Genomic DNA, 16,305 nt, shown 5'->3' with positions numbered 1-16,305 from the left:
ATATATGTCTTAAAAAAAACTTCTGCCACTTCATAAAAGTAAAAATCGTTTCATTTACTTCTTATTTTACTGCCGGGCTCGTGACTCGTGTGTATCCGCATTAACCACGTGACATCACAAATATGCCGTAGCCTTGTGAATCCAGCCCTTATTCTCGAAGAAATGGTAGTAACTACGAAGATGTCTGGATAAATCGCGACTACAACTAGCAGCTGAGAAAAATGGCTTCGTCTGCTAAAAAGATGAAACGAGCTCACAAGATGTAATTTTCTGTTATTTAATTCGGTAAACAGGTTTAGAGAATAACTAGTCATTGAACATTACAAGTCACTCACAATTCAAGATTTGTTATCATTGGTAAAATGATCCGTTTTGTAATAAAAGGCATTTTAAGATGTTTTATTCATTTATTCATAAAATAACATTTTATCTCGAAAAAATGGGATATAGTCAGCTCTGAAACGGAAAATAACGGAATTAAAAATACTTAAAACGGAATTTGCTATTTTCTGAAACGGAAAATCATCACCCCTACCAAAGTTAATATCCGATTGACCTTAAATTTATACACAGTGTTTAAGGTCATGAGACGAGGAAACCTATTGATTTTCAACGATTTCCGATAATTACTGCCAGAGTTATGGCCCTTGATCACTTCAAAAAATCTTGTGGATGCTCTAGAGGCTAAAGTTAATATCCGATTGACTTTAAATTTATACACAGTGTTTGAGGTCTTGAGACGAAGAAGCCTATTGATAGTAAATATTCGATTGACTTTAAATTTATACGCAGTATTTAAGGTCATGAGACGAAGAAGCCTATTGATTATCAGCGATTCCCAAATAATTACTGCCGATGTTATGGCCCTTGATCACTTTGTGACGCTCTAAAGGCTAAAGTTATCATTTTGATTTTCAATGAATTTTTATGGCTTGAACACCTAAATCCATGATATTAAAAGTTTTGTATACAAAACGTTAGCATAGGGCAGAACTTTATAAAAACCAAACAAATTCCAATGGTTTTCTGATAATTACTTCATGAGTTGTTGCTCTTAATCAGATTTTAGTGTATTATGAAACTTGAAATGCATGTTTATAATCCAAAGATCTTGATTTCTTTCCATATTCGCGCATATCGGATCATAACTTCCTGAATTATGGCCCCTGATTGTACGAAAAATCATGTTTTTAGCTTGTTTTTATCCGATTTAAAAAAACGTATTATTATATCACCACTACACCCTAAGGACAGACGAAATGGCCGCCCTTCGTTCTCAAATAGTGTAAAAATATGGTATATCAAGGTTGTGGACCCTATAGAGGTCTCAATTTGTCTCCCATTTGTTGAAACTTGAAAAGTAAGTTTATAACTCAAAGATCACGGTTCCTTTCGATATTCGTGCACACCGGACCGTAACGTCCTGAATTATGGCCCCTGATTGTACGAAAACGCGTTTTTAGCTTGTGGACCCTATAGAGATCATAATTTTTAACCGATTTAAAAAAAACGTTTTGGTAAATCACCGTTATACCCGAAGGACCGCTGAGTTCGATTTTTTTTCCGATTTTATAAACCGTTTAAATATTTCACCATTCTACCATAATGAAGGTTGAATTCGAATTTCGGGAAAATCGAAATGAAACTGCCAGACAAAATGGCAAATTGTGTAAAAGTATGCAATACAAAGGTTGTGGACCCTCTAGAGGTCTCAATTTTTATCATATTCTGATGAAACTTAAAAGATATCTTTATATCCTAAAGATCTAAGGCCCTTTTGATATTTGCGCATTTCAGACCATAACTTTTGGATTATTGCCCCATATTGTACAAAAAATCCTGTTTGTTTTTAGCTTGTTCTCTATCCATTTCTTGCAAAATGTGGGCGTATCCTGCCTGGCAGTCGCAGGTTTGTTTCAAGGGGGTGGTTAGAATGAAAATTTAGGTACTGGTCCGTCTGTGTAGGTTTCCTGTAGACACTCATTTTAATGGTTCCATCTTCTCTCTTCACCAGAACATCCAGGAAGGGTATGGTTGAGTTTATTTCACTCTTACTGAATTATTTTAAAGGCTCAATACCACTCTTGTTGTAACTGAATAATATGTCCCAATCTTTATTCTGGTCAACAAATTGTACTATTTTAGAATATTTCAATTAATTAATGATAGAAATTTCATCTTAACATACCTTATTTAAAATTTTTGAAAAATTCAACATAATGGTTTGAAACGTCTAACGTAAACCTTTTCAAATGAAACTTCGATTTAAAAATATTTTCGAACCCTCTGGACAGTAAAATAGGATGTAATGGATAATTTACACAACAGGTAGGACACTTAAGCATCTAATACTTAGATAGAAATATTATTTATTTTCTGGAGCTTCCAAGCCAGCAAGAGTGTTATTGTCCCTTTAAAAGGTAACAATTTCTTGTCAAAAAGCAATGACTCCAACAGAAAGTTAAAAAGTATTGATTTCATGTGCGACAGATGTTAGAGTATTAGTTATTAGTAAAAGGCTGCAGTTTGTACAGTTTGAAAGATGGCAGCAGGTGGAACACAAAAGTAGATAAAATCAATCCTTAAACATCTCAAGAATTATACTTTTGATATTTCATATTTTACTTTTATAAGCCTAATCACCTATTGAAGAGAATGTTTAAATGTACATAAAACCATGGACTGTATATACACGGTCCATGATAAAACAACTGTAGTACAAGATTATATTTTTGATAATTCTGACGATAGATGTTTGTAGTTTTTGTGAAACTTGGCTTTGTGATGACCCATCAGATGCAGCTACTATTACAGCATTAAAACCAAATAGTAAAGGATCTAATCGATTGCTATAATATTCTTTATTTTCTTGTTAGAACTTCACATACAAAGTGTGTATTTTCATGAGAAAAAGAAGACTATTGGGTTTGATCACTTTGAAGACTTGTTTGAACACTCTGAGGGCTAGTCTGGTTGACTATCTTTGAATTTGGCAAAGAAACGTACTTCATACATGCTGAGTATTAATAATAATATTTTAGATCAAGTATCAAATTAAAGTATTTCTGTTCTCTTTTTCAGATTGTAGCCATTATTTTGATTGGTGTTGCAGCCTATGGTCGTGTGGCATCATTGGTTACAAGTCTGACATTAGTTGGCAGTGTTATAACATGTGGTGTTATTTTATTCTTTATTGCTTTAATAGGTCTAGTTGGATCTATTAGGCACCATCAAGTTCTCCTGTTTTTTGTATCCTTGATAATTTCATGCCAATTTTTCTTTAATTTGTCCAATCTAATTAAAACACAGTTCCTATTTCGTTTCGTTTTTTATTGTTCAAAATTTCGTTTTACTTGTCTTTACTAGACTAGGATCTGGAAGAGTTGTTTTATTACCGGCATTTTGGTTGAAGTGGGGGATAAGCAAATGAAACGGTCTGTTACGGTGACTTCTTGGTGTGCCATGCATGAAACTGTGGGTAAACCACTAGAAACATCAACGCTGATTGATTAATCAATGTCTGACGTCATATGGTCAAAAGCCGCTCTTACGACCCCTGACACGACCTTCGAGTAAAAATAAAGCAAGTACTTTCCAGTTACAACTTTTTTGTATTGAATGTAATTTGGTTTTACCAATTTTCAAATCATTGATAGTTTCATCTGTTTGTCATACATGTATCCACACCTTTAAAAGAAAGCAGGCTACTATTAAAATGATTCTGTCCGTTTGTCTGTCTGTCACTCTTTTTGGGACACAATAACTCTGCTTCTAATTGAGCTAGAATGTTCACACTTGGTGTAGGTGTTTATGCCTTTGATGGAGTTCGAAGATAAGCATTTTCAGCTTAGGCTAAGCAGAGATAAGCAATTCGATTGGTTGATGCTTTGGGATGCGATAACTTTGGTTCTAATTAAGTGAGAGTGATGAAACTTTGTGTATAGTTTCATTACATCAATACCGTGACTAAGCTCGATAAGGGTGAGCAGAGCGATTGACAGTTTGATTGGTTGAGACTTTAGAACACAAAAACTTTTCTAATTGAGGTAAAATGTTCCAACTTGGTGTAGGCGTTCATTATGTGAATGCCTCGATTGAGTTCGAAGAATATTCAAACTTGGTGTAGCCGTCTAGGTGAATACCTTGACAGTCTGATCATGCTTATTTTCCACTAAGGCTAAGCAGAGATTAATTTGAGTGGTTGAGACTCCGAGAATTTTCTGCTTAGGCTAAGGAGTGATAATCAATTTGATTGGTCAAAACTTTGGAACGTAAACAACTCTGCTTTTAATTCAGGTAGAATGTTTAAAGGAGCTAAATCGCTAATATTTTGGGAATAGAAATTGGCACAAATGGGTCACAACACATATAATAATGTAATATGAATTTATATAAACTGTTTTACATTCAATCATTTCCGTTTTACTGTGAATTGTCATCAGTTATGTTCGGCGGAATACGCCAGAAGTCTCAACCGAAAGACAGTTTCTAGCGTCTGGTTATTCCCGTCAACACTGATAGTATATATTGCGCATGCTCTCCAAATAAGAACATGGCATCACTGTTTGACATGACTTGTGGAATATGTACGTCTAGCCTAATTCTTTGAGCACCTTGTTACAAATGGCGCTGAAACGCATTATGGTACACGATTCGTGTACCAATGGTAAAATGTTTATTTTGTCTTAAATATTGGATATCAGAAGCCCATTTTTTCCAGGTAAGACCACAACACCAATACTGATTTAAATTGTAAACATTCGTGTTTTCAATGTCGAAGGATTTTGGATGATATTGAGTTATGAACTTAGCTACTTTAAACTTGATGTACATGTAGATGTTCATTAGGTAAATGTCTTGACTGAGTTCAATGATTAATATTTCCTGCTAAAGCTAAGCAGAGCTAAGCATTTTCTTTGGTCGATGCTTTGGGACAAGATAACTTTGATTTTAACTGATGGTGAGTGATAAAACTTAGTGTACCGGTATAGTTGATAATCAGTTTAATTGCTCGATACTTTTGAAAAAGATAAATGTGTAATTAATTTATATGTGACATCTATTTATTTCGAGATTTCGGCTGGGGACACCAACATCACTGTTGGCTTGTTAAATTTCTTAACAATTTCAAGTATATGATTATTCTGTTCCTGCTATTCCTTTTGCAATTTTCACTGGCCTGTGCCTGTCTAGCTGTCAACACGCAACAGAAGGATGATTTAGTGACGAGAGGTTGGATGAAAGCATCAAATGAAACGAGAGACAATGTGCAGAAAAATTTTGATTGTTGTGGCTTTCTTGATAATAAGTTGCCAGCATCGGATAATAAAGGTCATCCTCCCTGTAAAGAGGTAAATTTATAAGAATGAAAACTTAACTCTTAAATGGATTGATATAAAACTGATATGTTTTTTATACGCCCACATTTTCATGTGGACGTATATTGTCGTCGCCCCTGTCCGCCCGGATGTCCGTCCGTCCACAATTTGTTTGTGGACACTCTACAGGTCACAATTCTTATCCGATTTTGACGAAACTTGAAATATAGGTTTATCGCCAAAAGATCTTGGCTGCTTTCGATATTGGCATGAATCGGATCGAAACTTCATGGATTATGGCCCCTGTTTGTACGAAAAATCACGTTTTTAGCTTGTGGACCCTATAGAGGTCACAATTTTTATCCGATTTTGTTGAAACTTGAAATGTAAGTTTATAACACAAAGATCTCGGTTCCTTGAGATATTCGCGCATATCGGACTGTAACTTCCTGAATTATGGCCCCTGATTGTACCAAAAATCGCGTTTTTAGCTTGTGGACCCTATAGAGGTCATAATTTTTATCCGATTTAAAAAGCCGTATTATTATATCACCGTTACACCCTAAGGATCCCTGAGTTCGAATTTCGTGTAAATCGGCCCAAAATTGACAGACAAAATGGCTGCAGTGTGTTCTCAAATATGGTATGTCAAGGTTGTGGACCCTATAGAGGTCACAATTTTTATCCGATTTTGTTGAAACTTGAAATGTAAGTTTATAACACAAATATCTTGGATCCTTTCGATATTTGCGCATATCGAATTGTAATTTCCTGAATTATGGCCCTTGATTGTAGGAAAAATCACTTTCTTTTTAGCTTGTTCTCTATCCATCTCTCGAAAATGTGGGCGTATCCTGCCTACTGTAACAGAACCAAATTTAGTCTTTGATCAAATTTCTACTTTATTATTTTAGTTGTCTTGCTGTAAACTGAATCCAAGTCGCTCCTGTTGTTCTGGTCAGCCAGAAAATACTACAAATCTGACATGTCCATTGGAATGTCAAGCATGTTATCATAAATTACAAGATAAAATATATGCAGCGTTCTCTGTAACTGGCGGTATAGGGTTATTCTTTAGTTTTACAGAGGTAAGATTATATTATAGGCCTACCTATATATTTCCCTTTAGATTTTCATGAAAAATGTATGTGCTAAAAGATTTCTATGGCAAAAGAATTAATAATTTCAGTTTAATCATTTTAATATACTATTCAAAAAAAGTAGGGGATATTTGATTTTGGGGGCATAATACTAAAATATGCAAATGACTACGAAAAAAGTCACTATAGAACCTAACAGAAGAAACATTTCCAGTTACATGTGACGCCCACACGCACCAATAGCTACCGCATGGAATGCAGGTGATGCTTGGGATCATCATGGGGGTCCAACCCAAGATTTGCACGACTCTGACTTTGAATGTTACAGTCATTGTGGCATTGAATTCCAGGGTGGAAACATCAGTTTAATTGTTTTAGTGACCAGAAAACAAATTTTGATATGCGTCGGCTTACCCAAAATGAAAGGTTACGTGCCCTTGGCATGCTACAGATCGGCACAACACAGGCGGTTGTGGCGCGGACGATGAATGTTTCTCAGTCTGTCATAAGCAGGCTATGGTCCAGATACCGTGATACACAATCTGTACAGGACAGACCACGCTCAGGTCGACCAAGGGCGACAACTCAAGCCCAGGATCGATTTATCCGTACCTTGGCCTTGAGAAATCGTGTCATCACAGCAAATCAGATCAGCGCTCGTCTTCAAACAGACACTGGTGTGAGAGGGAGTGGCCAGACGATTCGGAATCGACTGCATAGGGGTCACCTTCGCGCCCGACGTCCTCGCGTGATCCCTTGTTTGAGAGATCATCACATTCAGGCAAGACGTCGTTGGTGTAGGGATCGTCAACACTGGGATAATCGACGCTGGAGCAATGTGATGTTTTCAGATGAGTCAAGGTTCACTGTTGATTTTTTGGACAGGCATAGGAGGGTGTGGCGTCGTCGAAACGAGCGCTTCCAAGACGTTAACGTCATCAGACATGATCGATTTGGGGGTGGTTCTGTTATGGTGTGGGGAGGCATCACTGTTGCTGGAAGAACGGTTTTACATGTTGTTGCAGGGCGTGTTACAGGCCAGTACTACCGGGACAACATCTTGGCAGTCCATGTTGTGCCGTTCGCACGACGTCATGGCTGCCGTTTCATCTTCCAGGATGACAACGCAAGATGTCACAGGGCCAGGATCGTTACAGGTTACCTCCAACAACAGAACATCACCACATTACCTTGGCCAGCACTGAGTCCCGACCTCTCCCCCATCGAGCATGTCTGGGACATGCTTGGACAGAGGTTACGTCAACGTCAACAACGTCCTGCCAATGTCCAAGAACTTGCTGCTACGTTGCAACAGGAATGGGACAATCTGGACCAAAATGACCTTAGACGTCTCATTAGGAGTATGCCACGTCGGATCAATGCTTGTTTGGCAAACAGAGGAGGATTTACCCGTTACTGACTTGGTTGTGATGCTGTGGTAACTTTGCTGTTTGACCCCGGGTATCATTTTACCCTTATAATGGTCAGTCTGTGCCTTACTTAGTCTAACGATCATTTGGAATAAATCGATGAATGTGAACTTCATTTCATTTTGTCATTTGTTTATTCGTCAGTTTCATTAGGTGACTTTAATAACACTTAAAAATCAAATATCCCCTACTTTTTTTGAATAGTATAGATGATTCAATTATGCAATGTAGTGACATGATAATGTTTTTTCCGAAAGAGTTAATGTCAGGGGTCATTTTCAGCATTTAATCCCAACCAACAAACTACAGTTTCAGTAATTTGGTTTCTGAATAAAGGCCAAATTTATTCTTTGAAAGACAATCGTTTTAGAATTTGTTTTATTAACATCAATACAAAAACGTATTAGTCCATATCTTTAGGTGATGAAATAGTATATTTTGTTTAGTCTGAAAACAGTATAAATTCCCTTATTATCCCGCGCCGAACGAAGTTAGGGAGGGATATTGAAATGGGGTCCATCCGATTTCGTTTCCGGAGCATATCTCATAAACCGTTCAAGATATCTTTCTGAAACTTTGCACACATATCAACCTATTACAGTAGTTGTGCCTTTTGCTATTTAGGAATTTCTGGGATTTATATTTTTTTGTGTTTCCATGGAAACAAAAATGACTTAGTTTTTGGTGTACAATTTTGTTTCCGAAGCATATCTCATAAACCGTTCAAGATATCTTTCTGAAACTTTGCACATAACATCAACCTATTACAGTAGTTGTGCCTTTTTCTATTTAGGAATTTCTGGGATTTATATTTTTTGTGTTTCCATGGAAACAAATTTGACTTAGTTTTTGGTGTATAATTTTGTTTCCAGAGCATATCTCATAAACCAGTCAAGATATCTTTCTGAAACTTTGCACACACATCAACCTATTACAGTAGTTGTGCCTTTTGCCATTTAGGAATTTCTGGGATTGATATTTTGTGTGTTTCTATGGAAACAAAAATGACTTAGTTTTTGGTGTACAATTTTGTTTCCGAAACATATCTCATAAACCATTCAAGATATCTTTCCGAAACTTTGCACACACATCAACCTATTACAGTAGTTGTGCCTTTTGCTATTTAGGAATTTCTGGGATTTATATTTTTTGTGTTTCCATGGAAACAAATTTGACTTAGTTTTTGGTGTACAATTTTGTTTCCGGAGCATATCTTATAAACCGTTCAAGATATCTTTCTGAAACTTTGCACACACATCAACCCGTTACAGTAGTTGGGCCTTTTGCTATTTAGGAATTTCTGGGATTGATATTTTGTGTGTTTCCATGGAAACAAAAATGACTTAGTTTTTGGTGTACAATTTTGTTTCCGAAACATATCTCATAAACAGTTCAAGATATCTTTCTGAAACCTTGCACACACATCAACCTATTACATTAGTTGTGCCTTTTGCTATTTAGGAATTTCTGGGATTTATATTTTTTGTGTTTCCATGGAAACAAATTTGACTTAGTTTTTTGTGTACAATTTTGTTTCCGCAGCATATCTCATAAACCGCTCAAGATATCTTTCTGAAACTTTGCACACACATCAACCCGTTACAGTAGTTGTGCCTTTTGCTATTTAGGAATTTCTGGGATTGATATTTTGTGTGTTTCCATGGAAACAAATTTTACTTAGTTTTTGGTGTACAATTTTGTTTCTGGAGCATATCTCATAAATTGTTCAAGATATCTTCATGGCACTTATTTTGAATTTCTCAGATTTGATCATTTTATGTGTTTCCATGGAAACTCATTTGACTGTTAAAGATACCTTTAAAATAATTTTTGAAACTTTGTACAAACATTAACCTATTATAGTATTTTATTTTCTGATGTATAAGTTTATTGGTTAACATACAGCAGCTAATTGAGGTAGGCAAAGGTTGTTGTGCAAACCTTACAGAGAGTAGCGACCCTGCCTTGCCGAGCTACTGTGATCAGAGTATGGAATTCTGTGAATTGATATTCCATGTGTCGGAATATGAGATTTGTCTAAAGCTCCAGTTCCCTCCACTTGCAAAATATCTCTATTTTCTATGTAGTCATGTCTAATTTTTAAAACCAGAGCTTAATGTCATAAATTATCTCAAATCTTCTAGTAAATATCAATCAGTCATTTGTTTTCAGAAATAGAGAGCAATATCTACTAAACAGGGCCACAATATTAGGATCAGTGACACTGTTTGCGAAATCTGATACATTTTTATATTGATTACCAATAGCATAAATAAGTTATTTTTCCTTATTTCTTCCAAACAAGTGCAAGGGCGCGGGATGTTGACGACTAGTCATCTTGTTTTCTATGCCACTTTGTTGAATTGATGTGCCATAATTTCAGATTATAGGTGTATGGATTACTGTTCGGTATAGAAACCAGAAAGACCCCAGGGCTAATCCAAGTGCTTTTCTCTAATGCTTACTATAACTAAGTATAGAGTGTAAGGTACTAACACATTATTTATTTACTGGCTTATTATCAAATAATGGTGGTGGCTTGGCTTGTTAGTCTAACATTTACTTCCTACTTTCTATGTGGAAGTTTGGATAATATCTGCTTTCTTAGTTATTTTTTTTTTCTTTTTATTGTTTTATAACAGTTTTAATTATTATTACTTGTATTTTATCTTCAGCCTTTTTTTTTTTAAAGATTATAACAGATAAATTCCTGCTTATATCATTATATTCATGATAAATAAGTAATAATAATAATAACTAGACCTGCAAGCAGCACTGAACCGGCTTTCAGGAATCAGACAGGAAGTGTGTCATACAATAGCCCATTTATCGAGCTACCAAACGATACTTTAGATGCTTTGATCCGGTCACACCTGACGGTGAAATCCCGATTGTTGCAAAACACCGATTTTTTTACTGTCTTTTTTTTTTTTAATTATCAAATATTTTTTTGACTACTTCCTGTTTACGGTTCATTATCGGGATAGATTTAACAAGTGGTATGGGAACTCAATTTCCTGTACCAGAAGTTTCAGAAAGATCCATTGGACAGTTTTACCTCCCTTATACCATTAGAAGCAGATTTACAGATATAACGATTTTTCGACTTTTTTCAAAGATTGTGGCCCTTTTAGACCATTTACACTATATTGAGGCTTTTAAATTTGGATTCACACCCTAGACCACCGTTAGAACTCTAAGTAACAGAAGTTTAAGAAAGGAAATAAGAGAAGTTTTCGAAATAAAAGCTTCTGAATAGGCTCCAAAAAGGAAAATAATAGATTTTCAGCGTTCCATTATATATTGCCTACCCCGCGAATTTTTACCATTTAGATGTCACAAGATCGTCCATTGTTCGAACTATCCAATGACACTTTAGTTGTTTTGATTCAGTGAAATCTGGCGTACTAATCACTTTTTTCGCAAGATACGATTTTTTTACTTTTTACGTTTTTTTTATACGCCCACATTTTCATGTGGACGTATTATGCCGTCGCCCCTGTCCGTCCGTTCGTCCACAATTGTTTGTGGACTCTCTACAGGTCACAATTCTTATCCGATTTTGACGAAATTTGAAATATAGGTTTATCCCCAAAAGATCTCGGCTGCTTTCGATATTGGCATGTATCGGATCGAAACTTCATGGATTATGGCCCCTGATTTTACGAAAAATCACGTTTTTAGCTTGTGGACCCTATAGAGGTCACAATTTTTATCCGATTTATTTGAAACTTGAAATGTAAGTTTATAACCTAAAGATCTTGGTTCCTTTCAATATTCGTGCATATCGGACTGTAACTTCCTGAATTATGGCCCCTGATTGTACGAAAAATCGCGTTTTTAGCTTGTGGACCCTATAGAGGTCAAAATTTTTATTCGATTTAAACCGTATTATTATATCACCGTTTCACCCTAAGGAAGGTTGAGTTCGAATTTCGTGAAAATCGGCCCAAAATTGACAGACAAAATGGCCGCCGTTCGTTCTCAAATAGCGTAAAAATATGGTATATCAAGGTTGTGGACCCTATAGAGGTGACAATTTTTATCCGATTTTGTTGAAACTTGAAATGTAAGTTTATTACCCAAAGATCTCGGTTCCTTTCGATATTTGCGCATATCAGACCGTAACTTCCTGAATTATGGCCCCTGTTTGTACAAAAAATCGCCTTTTTAGCTTGTGGAACCTATAGAGGTCATAATTTTTATCCGATTTAAAAAACCGTATTATTATATCACCGTTACACCCTAAGGACGGCTGAGTTCGAATTTCGTGAAAATCGGCCCAAAACTGACAGACAAAATGGTCGCCCTTCGTTCTCAAATAGCGTAAAAATATGGTATATCAAGGTTGTGGACCCTATGGAGGTCACAATTTTAATTCGAGAAAAAAAAGTTTAGGAAAAAACGTAGCTGTTGTGTTTGAGAAAAAGGCCTCTCAAAATGCTCCAAAACGGAAAATACTAGATTTTCGGCGCACCATAATTTATTTTCTAGCCATCTAAATCGTATCATTCAGATGTCATATGATAGTCCATTAATGGGGCTATCCAGCGACACTTTAGTTCTTTTGGTTTGCTAAGATCTGATGCAGAAATCAAGTTTTTCGCAAGAGTTCTAATTTTTTTTAACCTTTTTCTTCATTTTTTGAATACGTCCGGTATGGAGATTATTGTCGGGATATTTTTAATAATCAATTTGGGCAATTAGATGGCCACAGTGCTCTGTAATGATATATTACATTATCTGATCAGATAAAATGGCCCTGAGAAATCCTATGTTCAAAAGTGCCAAAAATTCAAAAATGTCAAAATATCGAAAATTAAATTTCAATACCTCAATACATATTATACATCGTTAGGATCGTAATTAGGTCAGCTATCTGAATGTGTAACCTTTTCGTAAAAATCTGATTAAATAATAAAATAATATAGCATTTTCCAAAATTTTACAAATTTTCGACTTTTTTCGATTTTCAGTCCCTTTTTTATCCTATTCCAGACATTTCAAAGTCTTATTGGATGGTTTCATGCACAAGACTATCAAATGGACTGTCGATAGAGAAAGTTAAAAAAAAATTGTAGGTTAAGTTTTTGAGATAAAGGCGTCCAAAAACGCTCCAAATCAGAAAATACTTGTTTTTCAGCTTGTCATATTTTGCTGCTTGGTCATAATATCCGTATAAATTGGGCATCATACGACAGTCCATTCCTCGGGCCACTCAATGAAAGCTTAATTCATTTAATCCATTGATATTGGACGGAGAAATCAAGTTTTTCCCCGAAACGCCCTTTTTTTGCGTTTTTTTCGAATATCAGACATTATTTCGACTACTTCCGGTACACGGATTGTTGTTGAAATTGCTTTATCCAATGGTATGACATATAGCTTTATGTTCGAGGACTTTCAGAAACATCGATTGATCCTTTCAAAAAAAATATAAGGGTTATCAAATGGTTAGAAATTTCGAAAAAATTCAATAAATAAAGGGCGATAACTCTGAATGAAACTTACATGGCTGGAATCGGATGGACATCAGGTATCCAAAAATGTAGGTCAAATTTGAAAATTTTGAAAAATAACAAAATTGTCTCTTAAACACCATTTTTTCATTTTTCGGTGGCTAGAAGTCAACGGCAAAGTTTCGAAATTTAGAAATTTTCAACTGCTATCATCCCAGAAAAGACTCAAGGTTTCCGAAAATGTTATTTGTTTGAAAATAGGAAAAGAATTGACAAAACAACAGCTGTTTTTTTTTTTAACTTTTGCCACCATACTGAATTCGGCCACTTCCGGTCTGCGCAGAAGTTTCAAAACTAGTTTATGGAGTAGCCACCACACGGTTTCCCGATAGAAAATTAGATCCCAGACCGGTATCTCTTACAGGGACTTAGAAATAAGGGTCCGCGGTAAATAATAATAATAACTAGACCTGCAAGCAGCACTGAACCGGCTTTCAGGAATCAGACAGGAAGTCTGTCATACAATAGCCCATTCATCGAGCTACCAAACGATACTTTAGATGTTTTGATCCGGTCACACCCAACGGTGAAATCACAATTTTTGCAAGAGCACCTATTTTTACGGGTTTTTTTTTTAATATCGAATATTTTTTAGACTACTTCCAGTTTACGGATCATTGTCAGGATAGATTTAACACGTTGTATGGGAACTTAACTTCCTGTACCAGAAGTTTCAGAAAGATCCATTGGACAGTTTTTAAAAGAAAGGAAAATCAGAAGATATTTAATGATATTTAGCAAATACCACGTTACCCTAAACATGTGTCACTTCCGGTACCAATGAAACCATTAAACAGGTTTCCACATAAGCATTGCACACATCAAACAAAATGGACGCCGAATCAACCAAATCCAGCAATATCAATTCATTTTATACATGTTACATGTAAGTGTACAGCACTTCCGGTGATAATGAAAATGTTCAATAATTTTTATGATATCAGAAATGGCATAAGGCATCACATGGTAAAAATTTTATGTAAATCGAATAATAATTGCCACTTTTATAGACCAAAAACCTTGAAAAGTGACTTGTAGAAAACCGTCTATTTTCTGGTATCTGTATGATCGTATGGGTTCAATCTATTTGTTGATTGGAATCAAATATCATAATTTTAAAAACATTACAAATCAGACTCATTTGAATAAAATATCCGTTTTGAAGGCTAAAAATACAGTTTTTGCCTAAATGACGTTACTTCCGGTGATAATGAAAATCTTAAATTACTTGTATAAAATTGTAAATGGCATTAGGTATCACACAGTAAAAATTTTTGAAAATCGAATAATAATTGACACTTTTATGGACCAAAAACCTTGAAAAGTGATCTGTTGAAAATCACCTATTTCTCCGCAACTGAACAAGTTAGAAACAATTTTGTGAAATCTATATGACTGTATGAATTTTATTATGTGAATGTAAACCAAAAGTTAATATTATTAATACATATTAAATAATTCTTGGTTGAAAAAAATATTGATTTTAAAAGTTAAAAATGCATTTTTTGACAAAATGGTGTCACTTCCGGTGTCAATTTTAAATTGTAATCAATTTGATACGATGCATACTTGCTTTTTGAATCAAATGGTGTCACTTTTGTGAAAATCCAGTAATAATTGACTATTTTACAGGCAAAATAACGAAAACAGTGACGTATGCAAAATTGCCTATTTCTAGGTAACTGCTTATATTACAAACTAATTTTAACATACATTTTCTTCGTATGGATTATAGCTACAAGTTTATAAAAGTTACGTATAAATATTTTAAAATCTGAAAAGCCTGAATTGGTTGTAAATAGGTCCATTTTACACCTGTTTTCATCTCTTAATCGAATTTGCACGAAAATGAAATCGAAATTAAAAAAAACGAGCCCAACATTTTGTGCGCCTTTAAAGGGCACACCCTTTAAGTTATATCAGTTTTTAAAAAAAATAATATTTGCTTTCAAAAAATGGTACCTAACTGTCAAAATTGTAGTTTTTGGTAAAATTAAGCCACTTCCGGTGCCGACAGATATCTCTATCGGTAACAATAAAAATGACATTTGAGACAACAAAGTATATGAACTTTGTTTTATACAAATCGAGCAATAAATAATTAATCTAGGACTGAAAAAATGAATTAGCCAATGGCGGCCAAGGAAAATTACTGAGACAAAAAAATTTCACATTTTTGCCCAAATCAAATGACTCTTTAATTTTGTGTAAAACATGACTAAAAAATATTAATAAATAAAAAAGTTTTTTGTAAAAATTTCGAACGACAAAAGCCATAGATGAATGTTCGAAATTGAAAAATGTGAGATAGCCATTGTCTCGGAAAAGATTCAGGGTTTCCAAAAATGTGAATTGTTTTAAAATAGGTAAAGAATTGGCAAAACCACGGCCGCTTTTTGATTTATTGCTACCGTCCAAATTTCGGCCACTTCCGGTGTCCGCAGAAGTTTCAGAAATACTTTATCAAGTAACCACCACATGGTTTCCCAATAGAAAATTGAACCCCAGATCGATATCTGTTTTCACTCATGGAGAAATAGGCTCCCGCGGTAAATAATAATAATAATAATAACTAGACCTGCAAGCAGCATTGAACCGGCTTTCAGGAATCAGACAGGAAGTCTGTCATACAATAGCCCATTCATCGAGCTACCAAACGATACTTTAGGTGTTTTGATCCGGTCACACCCGACGGTGAAATCACGATTTTTGCAAGAGCACCGATTTTTACTGTTTTTTTTTTAAATATCGAATATTTTTTCGACTTCTTCCGGTTTACGGATCATTGTCGGGATAGATTTAACACGTTGTATGGGAACTTCACTTCCTGTACCAGAAGTTTCAGAAAGATCCATTGGACAGTTTTTAAAAGAAAGGAAAATCAGAAGATATCTAACAATATTTAGCTAATAATTGGTAGTCTGATGCCAATGTGTTA

The 16,305-nt window shown here is 35.1% G+C and overlaps 1 protein-coding gene across 1 annotated transcript in view; it reads left to right on the top strand.

Moving 5' to 3' along the window:
- Nucleotides 1-16,305, top strand: part of LOC126821193 (tetraspanin-13) — a 66,991-nt gene that overhangs the window by 25,507 nt on the left and 25,179 nt on the right. The window contains exons 2-5 of the mRNA XM_050549602.2: nucleotides 3,082-3,249; nucleotides 5,133-5,351; nucleotides 6,233-6,406; nucleotides 10,232-10,336. Coding sequence (XP_050405559.1) covers nucleotides 3,082-3,249; nucleotides 5,133-5,351; nucleotides 6,233-6,406; nucleotides 10,232-10,306 — 636 coding nt within the window. The 3' untranslated portion in view covers nucleotides 10,307-10,336. The remainder of the gene's footprint in view (nucleotides 1-3,081; nucleotides 3,250-5,132; nucleotides 5,352-6,232; nucleotides 6,407-10,231; nucleotides 10,337-16,305) is intronic.

Source organism: Patella vulgata, chromosome 5, assembly GCF_932274485.2.
Source record: "Patella vulgata chromosome 5, xgPatVulg1.2, whole genome shotgun sequence".
Lineage (NCBI taxonomy): Eukaryota > Metazoa > Mollusca > Gastropoda > Patellidae > Patella > Patella vulgata.
Note: the sequence above shows the minus strand (reverse complement) of the source record. Positions and strands in the feature narration are given on the sequence as shown.